At 49.8% G+C, this 9075-nt stretch overlaps 1 protein-coding gene across 1 annotated transcript in view; it reads left to right on the top strand.

Moving 5' to 3' along the window:
• LOC120538639 (transmembrane protein 229B-like) overlaps positions 1-3334 on the top strand; it is a 14381-nt gene extending 11047 nt beyond the window's left edge. The window contains exon 4 of the mRNA XM_039768023.1: positions 1835-3334. Coding sequence (XP_039623957.1) covers positions 1835-2352 — 518 coding nt within the window. The 3' untranslated portion in view covers positions 2353-3334. The remainder of the gene's footprint in view (positions 1-1834) is intronic.
• Positions 3335-9075: the final 5741 nt, after the last annotated feature.

Below are 9075 nucleotides of genomic sequence, written 5' to 3'. Positions count from 1 at the left end.
ATATTTAGATAGACAGATAGATAGGAAAGGCACTGTATGATAGACAGAGATAGAAGATAGATAGATAGATAGGGTGAGTGGCACTCTACAGGTAGATAGATAGTTTATTGATTCTAAAGGTAATTTAAGTGCCAGGATTATACCAAGTTAGACACAGACATTTACGCACACCCTCTCTAAATCACGTTACGTACGTACACAGGGTTGTAATCTGACAGTCCAGTCCAGGTAATGTAGATGGCACATACAATAATACCACAGCCATGTGCAAATGGCATCACTACCAAAGTGACAGGTGACACATAGTAATAAAGTGACCTAATATTAAAGTAAAAGTAAAATAAAGTGACACCTTATGAATAAATGTCATGCAGGAGTGACCAAGCAGCGAGCCATCGCATGTCCTGCTCAGCTGTTCCTGCTAATATGTCTTATGAAGAGGGACGGAGCACCAGGCCCAGAACTCCAGCGTCATCCCCACTCCATTTGGCTCGAGTTAAAGAGTCTGATGGCTCTGGCGACCAAAGATCTCCTGTCTCTGTTCATATTGCAGTTCTGTGATAGCAGCCCACCACTAAACAACCTCCTCGGCTTAATTATGGTGGCGTATAGTGGGCGATGTCCATAGCAGATAGCAGTTTGCCTGGTGTCCTCCTCTCTGTCACTGTCACCAGAGAGTCCACTTTCATGCCAACCACAGACCCTGCTGATCAGCTTGTCAATACACTCAGCGTCTCTCTTCTTCTGGCACACCACAGCATTGAGGAGAGCACTGGAGACCACCGACTGACAGAACATCTGGAGAAGCTTCTTACATGTGTTGAAGGAGCCTGAAGAGAGGGTTTGTGTTCTCTGGCCAGTCCTCCCACTGCACTCTGAGGTATTTATGGGACGTGACCCACTAGACATCCACCCGTTAAATGTAGGGAGGTCTCAGTGGTGGTCTAGACCTTCAATAGTCCACAAGTATCTCCTTGGTTTTGGAAATGTTTGACCGTCACCACCCTACACGGTCACTCACCAGACCCCTGCACATGACGCATCTTTGTCAGGGTGGCCGACGTCCCTTCTGACCATTCACTATAACAATCCACCCATTACAAGGGTAGGTAACATATCAAATATTTTTGGAGTGGCACATTCCTTTAATTCTGCCAACATTCCCTGAAGATCTAATGGGGGTGAATACTTCTTCACAGCCTGGTATATTGTTCAGGTGCAGAGTTTCATAAAATGTGTTTATCTTACGCCAAGAGTTGCAATAACTGCATGACTGAGTACAATGAGCCACGTCACAGATGTGACTGGTGAGGGACACACGTGACACTGGCCAGTTTCTCAGGTCACCTGGGGTTGTGTGGCAGACGCTCCAAATGGACCAAACAGTTTGAGAGGGAAATCTAAAAAATGAGATGAAGGAAGCCAGCGTGGTGCCCAAACGTGTGCTAAAGTTCAAGCCGCTCTTACCCAGACGTCAAATCCCGGGTTCAAGTCCCCTGGTGCTCTGGTCTCTCACGAGCTGTGTATGTGACACCCACGGTGGGTCCCTGCCTTGTTTCTGATGCTGCTGGGATGGGCTCTGGACCCTTGTGACCCTTAACAAACCCAGTCTAGAAAAGCTCCAGACTGGAAAGTAGCAGCCAGTGTGTGGAGGTGTGATTTGGCCAAGCGGTCCCCAAGATTGATTGACCACTTTTGGTGGATCTCAAAGCTTCCAAGGTGTCCTTCTGTCCATTTTGCAGACCGTGAAGGCGCCAGGTATGTGCCAAAGGGCGAACACTCGGCTAGTCTCAGAAGGTGATGCTGTTTTCTCCAACTCTTTGTCATCGTGCAGGTGGCGACGGTTGCTTGGGCACCATGGAGCACGTTGAACCCCTGAGTGGCCTGTCCCGATGGTACCTGTATGCCATCCACGGCTACTTCTGCGAGGTCATGTTCACGGCCACCTGGGAGTTTGTCGTCAACTACAACTGGAAGTTCCCTGGCGTTACCAGCGTCTGGGCCCTCTTTATTTATGGGACCTCCATCCTGGTCATGGAGAAGATGTACCTGGTGCTGAGAGATCGCTGCCCCTTCCTGCTGCGCTGCCTCCTGTACACCCTCTGGACGTACGTGTGGGAGTTCTCCACAGGCTTCGTCCTGCGACACTTCAACGCCTGCCCCTGGGATTACTCCCTGTTTGAGTACGACTTCATGGGGCTGGTCACTCTGGAATACGCTGTGCCCTGGTACTTGGCATCCATCATCGTCGAGAAGGTCATCATCCGCAACACCCTCCGCCTGCGGTTTGACGGCACCCTGACCAATGAGCGATACAGGAGCAGGTGCTTCAACTCGAAGAAGTCCAAGTGAAGTGGGGGGGGGTCTTTTGGGTGGCCCCAGGCGCTCAGGGTGGACTTCAGGGACTTCTGCCGGGCAGGCTGCCAGGGCGTGCTGGACTCGCCCGCGGTTGTCCGGCGTAGACATTTCTACTTGTGGTTGTTTACTCCTCTCATATTCACTAAAGGCTTTGGGTTTTGTGCTCGGCCATGACGGCCCTGGGTGAGGCACTCGACACTCGGTGTGGAACACGGCCTTGGTCTTGAGAATTTTGACCTCGATTACGCCTCGCTTCTCTTCTGAGGTGGACACTACATTCCTAGGGTGGCGGGTGACCTGCTCTCGATGACATTCCCATCACGGAGCACTGCCCTGTCCCTGCGCCCATTCTTTGACTCTAATGTGAAGCCCCCCAGATGCCCTGTCCTCAGGTTTTGATTAAAGAGCTGCCACTCTTTAGTCTTGGCATTCCAGGCGTCAGCGGGCAGACCTCCTCTTGTATTTTCTTGAATTGGGATTGGGATTATTACTCCAAGAAGACAGCTTCAGACAGAACTCGGCTGCTTGGTGTGGTCCGTGTCCCCACAGCAGCAGTGACGACACTGCAGCCCGCCTCATGATGGCCATCACCAGGTGTTCTTCTTCTCCTTACCTTGATGCTCTCCCACCAGCCTTCTACTCAGCCATGTCTCTGAGGTGCAAGGAGGCCGCATGCTAGGGATGTCACCTGTGTGCCCGCCTGGCCCTGAAGCCTGGGCTGGTGCCATTTGGGGGGTGGGGGCTTAGGGTGAGATTCCTTTGAGACAGTGGCACCCTGGCATCCATGGATTTGCCACTGGGGTGGGTTGTCCAGGGTCAGCATTGAGGTGCTTGTCTGTCTGCCACCTCCCGTCTTCGTCATTGTGCACAAATTGTGACAGCACTTGGGACTCGTGGCACCTCAAAGGGCAACGATTTCACCAGCACTTTGTAAAACACCAAATAAAGATGGCGGCTGTGGTTGATGGCGTCGGAATGTTTTATGTGTGGCCTTCCATGTGTGAGATCCACAGTTTGGATTAACGAGAAAATGGTCAACCGACAAACTTGAATTTGAAACATCTGCCATGTCTACAGTCGTGCCTGATTGTCACCCAGAGTCCCAGCGGTGGCCTTCAAACTGGCTCATGGAAACAGCAAGTGCCCAGAGGTTACCCTGTCTGACTGGCACAGGCCCCGCTCTGTGTATTCTTTGCAAGGAGTTTTATTTTAAGGGCAGCCTACCTGCAGCCCTCGTGCAGCGATGTCCCATTGAATGATGGGGACACTCAGCACATGCCCATTGTTGTCCTTATCAGAAGTCACATTAATGGCAAGATCAGGCTGGCGGAGTCTGAGATGAAGACGTTGGGGGTCTGATGTAATTGTCATCTACTCAGATAAACAGGCTCATGAGCTCATTATTGTCCAAAGTGCAGTGAAAATCTAAAGAGTGGGCATGCCACCCTCGAGAGCCAGGGCTAGTGAGCGGGGCCACCTCACCTGACTACAGCACCCTCTATGGACTCTGCCACTGATGGGGTCCTCAGCTCCATTGGCCTGCAGGGTCTGCGCTTTGTTATTAAGACATCCCTGACTGCAGTGCCCTCTAGTGGCCGGACCCTCTCACTGCGTCACCCTCTGATTACCTCGCCCTCGGGGGGCCTCGGGGGGCCAAACTCCAGCACTGAGGGCATGAAATGCCCACCAGAGTCTGATCTCTGTCACTGAGGGTATCCCCAACTAGATCCAGTAAGGGGGTCTGCAGCTCTGGTCCTGGAGGGCTGCAGTGGCTTCACACTTTCATGTTAACCCTTTCCTTACTAGTAACCAGATTTTGATGCTAATTCATTTCTTTTGCCTTCATTTGAATTGAGTTTCTATTTAAGACTCAGACCCCTGAATTATTTCTTGTTTAATTAGTAGCCAAAGAATAACGAGGTGCAAAACGAATCGACACAAGAGCAGCTCACGGGGTCCGTCATACGACATCTGAAATTGAAGAAAGGTGAAGGCCTCAGTGATGTCAATCTGCTCAGGACCACCGAACATTTTAATGGGGTGGTGTCCACAAATCATTCAGGAAACGTCTGCTGTGACAGAACAAGATCAGCAACAAGCCATGGAGTTTAAGAGCGACTTTAATTAACAACAGGAATCGACTTCTGGAAGTCTGAGGTCCCCACTTGACTGCTCGTCTGTGGCCTCACCGACTCCACGTCACGTAAATGTTTGGGTGTCAAGCGACTCAGAAAAGAGAGTCTTAAAAAGAAAAACGTCAATCAAAATGAAGGCAAAAGAAGTGAAGCAGCAGAAAAAAAACTGGCCACTGATGAAGAAAAGAGCGAGAATGAAAACCTGCAGCCACTGTGGCCCCCAGGACCAGAGTTGGGGGACCCCCTGTTCTGGTGTCTGCTTTCTCCCAGTCTCGCTGCACCACTGTCTGGTGCTTGAGGTCTGTGACTGACATGAGCATCGCGACAGCGCCCCCCAGTGCCTGATCTTTATTACTACTCTATTCCTATTATGTCCCTGATTACATCGCCCTCTGGTGTCTGAACTCTGAACTTGTGGAAAGGGAAGCAGCACTGAAACCAAAGTAAAACTGCAAACTTAGAAAGAAAGAAAGAAAGAAAGAGAAAGAAAGAAAGGTGTAAATCAGCACAACGAGTGAAGCCAAGTGCAGTGCATCCTGGGATTTGAAAGACCACCCAAACATGATGAGTTCACTTTCAATGACGTTACACAACATAAGAGGATTAACGGAAGTCGGGTTCTTGTACTGAGTGTTTGTAAGTCGGGGTCTTTACTTTTTGACCACCCAGTTTACTTCAAGTAGTAGAACTGTCCCCTCGTGTGGCCTCCCTTCTTGTCAGCTGGATTAGCGTCCTCTGCAGGGTCTCCTTCTGACACCTACCCGCTCATGTTGGCATCGGCGCCATCTGTCCATCACCCTGAATTGGATGAGCCAGCGTGAGAAGGTTGAGTCGGTGGTCTCCTTCAAGCAGGTTTGCTCCATTTCATTGCGCTTGCACAAATGCGTTGGTTTGTCTCCTTGCGTGATCATTTCCTTCAGTATGGCTTTATAGGTTTAAAAGGTCCTGAGTGTCCTGTGTACCCAAGTGCGCTAATCACCATGCCAGGTGGTGCCAATCTCTGGTGAGCAGGACACAGAAGACATTTGCCATAAATGGACACAACATTACACTGAGGAAGAGGACCTCAGGCAGAAGGCCTGGGGGGGGTGGTGGTCTCTGTAGGTTCCAAGACTCCTTATTGTCCTGGCACAGAGTCCGGTGACATTTTACTGTATGGGCTAATCATCTCCAATTTTTGCTGTCGTGATTCGTGATTCGTGGGAAGAACACCTCAGATGAAATATCTCAACACAAATGCATACAACATGCATTGAAAGTCAGTTATGAAGGAGGAGGCAGCAGTTGGGTGGGACGGCTTGGCAGGGCAGGAGTAGACAGACACCTGGGTCAGCCTGTATAGACTTATGGTGGTCCTCCCTGCCAAAGCCCACTGAAATTCTTAACATTTACTAATCCATCTGCGGCATGTCGTCCCCCTCTGAGCTGCTTTACCGCTGAAACTTCTTGGGTGAAAAATCTCTAGGCATCCATCCATCCGTTTTCCTTATCCTGTGGGGCAGCTGGAGTCCATCAGGCCAGCACATTTGTCATAAACTCCTAGGACTTAACGTAAAGATTGTGGTGGACATCAAACATTTGAATTCAAGAAAGAACAAAGGACAAGGGTTAGGGTGTCAAGCGTCTCCATCCGCGTCCTTTCCTTATTTATTCTGGCAGCAGCGTGCTGAGGAGGAGCGTCCATCGACGCAGTCTGCTCACAGAAGGGTGGTCTGTTTTAGAGCAGCAGTGCTGCATTGACGTGTCCATCTCACGCTCTGATTGGTTAAAAGACGCGAGGGGCTCCAGCAGAGAGCACAGCCGGCCTGAAATAAACGTCCTCCTCCGTCTGTTCTTGCTCTTCAGCATCTCTCACATTCGGCTCTTAGTCTGTTATGAAGGCTGAGTACGTGCTGACTAGCAAGGTGCATGAAAGACCACCATATCAGCCACCCCCTCCCCCCCAGGCCATTCTGCTCGATTATTTGGCCATTTCAGCTGACATTTCTAAAACAAATCCTTACCTCAGCATGCACTGCAAACCAAAATACCTCTGAGTGAGTCTCCTATTAAGATCTGTTATGAGGAGGAAGAGGAGGCGGAGTCAGTAATCCAGAAGGCTGGGCGGAGCCTGGTGTCTGACTGGCTTGAGTGGCAGCCAGATGGGCGGGACTAGACAGGTTCACAGGGACCTTACTGTCCAAGTGCAACAGGTAACATGTGGGCCACACCCTGTGCCACGATTGGTGGGTTGAGCTGCCTCTCCTCCAGACTCGTGCCATTAACAGATGTGAGGCTGGAGGATCGTTGGGATGCCAGTCAGGTCACCCCATGTACTTTACAAGAGTCTGGGCAGAAATTCAGCAAAATCGAACAAAAGCAGAGCCCCTGAAAAGACCCTCGCTTAACGTTAGTCTTGGATCGATTGCTCTGATTGTTGTGGGTGTCTTGTTATTGGATTTGGAGTTTTGGGAGGGGGCACTTTGTTTTGCACCTTAGCGCGTCATCTTTATGGCAGCTTCAAGAAAGCAGGAGCTGAAGAAACGCATCTGCCCATCGATGTGCCCCACCGAGCTGCGCTATATCCACTGAACTGCTGCGTTGTTGTGACTGATGTGCGGAGCTCAGAGACCCCTCCTGCCTGAAAGGCCACCAAATATAAGACCTTCAGCCTCCTCGCGGCCCCCCTGCCAGCACTCAGCTTACACAACTCAGGTGTCCCAATCAGTGGGCTACACTCCCATATCCCATAATGACCAGTGAAAGTGGCCAGTTCTTTTCCTGCTGATGTTCACAAGCCGACTTGGTGTGCACGGTGGAGTGGAAACATCAAACGCCCAGACATGCCAGCATTGTGCCCAAGCTTCCTGTACCTGCTGATGAAGACCACCAGTAAGTGACGACTGACAACCGGGCCCCCCTAGAGTGTCCTGGAGGGTTTGAAATGACTTTGATAAGGACACTGTGACTGGCGCTGCATTTGCCCTGTCCAGGCTCTGTTCCTGGTATTGTCTTGAGACCCCTGTGACCCCGGTCTGGATTAAGCGGGTTAGAAAGTGAGATGAGCCGACCTCAGCTGAACATCTCGAGTCTCAGGAGCACCGTGGTGGTGGACGTGGACGTCTGGATGTGCAACTTTTGGTTGACAGGAGACGAGCGGTGGATTCCATCAGATGGATTAGCAGAAGTGCCAGCGCAGAGCCCACGTGGTGTCACAAGGTGCTGCTGAGGGGGCGCCTCCTGCTGTGACGGGCACAACTCCAAAGGAGCAGCCAATTCAGAAACCGTGGACAGGGTTAGAGCGAAGCTTGGGGACACTCCGTGTGAAAAGTCTGCATGCCCACCTTGGAGGTTTGAAACGACAGAGCAGTGAAGCCGATGGAGGGTGTTGTGTTTTTTAATGTTTTTGATTTTATTTGAAGCAAACAACACGTCATACAGTCACATCAAACTTAACAAGCCAAAATTCAAACCAAAAGACTCGGTGGAGTCAAAGTCACCGCAGATCTCTGCAGGGAGGACAAGTAGAGAAAACACAAAGTCACTCGTCTCACAAGCATTCACCTCCTTTGATCTGACAGGGGCAGCCCACTGGTTCTAGAAGACCCCCCAATGAGTGGTCACGATTGTGTCTGAAGGTCCGGCGTGTGGTCAGTCAGAGGGGTGGGCTAAACTCACAGCTAAACCATTAAAAGCACAAGTCAGGGGACAAAGGGAAGAAAATGTCCAAGACACAGCATACCCAGTCAAACCAGTCACAAAGAAATGGAAAGAGAACAGCAGAGCTGGAAATGTACTGGAGTGGGATGAGGTGAGCAAGGGAGGCCATCAAGAGACCTCTGGAGAAATCTGAAGGAGTCAAAAGCTACAGTGGGCCACACCGCTGAGACTGGGCAGACAACAACTGTGCCCGGGCGCTTCACCAGCTTTATACCAGAGTGGCAAAGAGGAAAACAAGCATGAGACAACTTGGCAGAAGACACTCTGAAGTCAGCCAGGACTATCCATCCATCCATTATCCAACCCGCTGTATCCTAACTACAGGATCATGGGGGGGTCTGCTGGAGCCAATGCCAGCCAACACAGGGCACAAGGCAGGAAACAAACCCCGGGCATGGCGCCAGGACTATATAGTAACAAAGAAGTAGGAAAGGCGCTATATAGTAGGCTGGACTGATAATAGGTATGAAAGGCACTATAAAATATATTGAAGGATGAACTGGAATTAAAGGCACAAAATAGTCAACAGACAGGCAAACAAATGGATTTGAAAGGCACTATATGATAGATAGATAGATAGATAGATATGAAAGGCACTATATGATAGATAGATAGATAGATAGATAGATAGATAGATAGATAGATAAAAAGGTGCTATATAATAGATAGATAGATAGACAGATAGATAGATAGATCACTAATGGTGTTCAAAATTTTAAAATCATTTTGTTTTTAGATTTCAGAGGAGCTGGAACCTTTGGTAATTCCTGGTTCTTAAATGATGTAAAGCATTCCCTGGATAACTCTGTGATTTAGAATTCTTGCTTAAACATAATCATAATATATTTTATTCATATAGTGGTGCTGTGACATTCACAGAAAG

This window comes from Polypterus senegalus, chromosome 11 (genome assembly GCF_016835505.1).
Source record: "Polypterus senegalus isolate Bchr_013 chromosome 11, ASM1683550v1, whole genome shotgun sequence".
Taxonomy (NCBI): domain Eukaryota; kingdom Metazoa; phylum Chordata; class Cladistia; order Polypteriformes; family Polypteridae; genus Polypterus; species Polypterus senegalus.
Note: the sequence above shows the minus strand (reverse complement) of the source record. Positions and strands in the feature narration are given on the sequence as shown.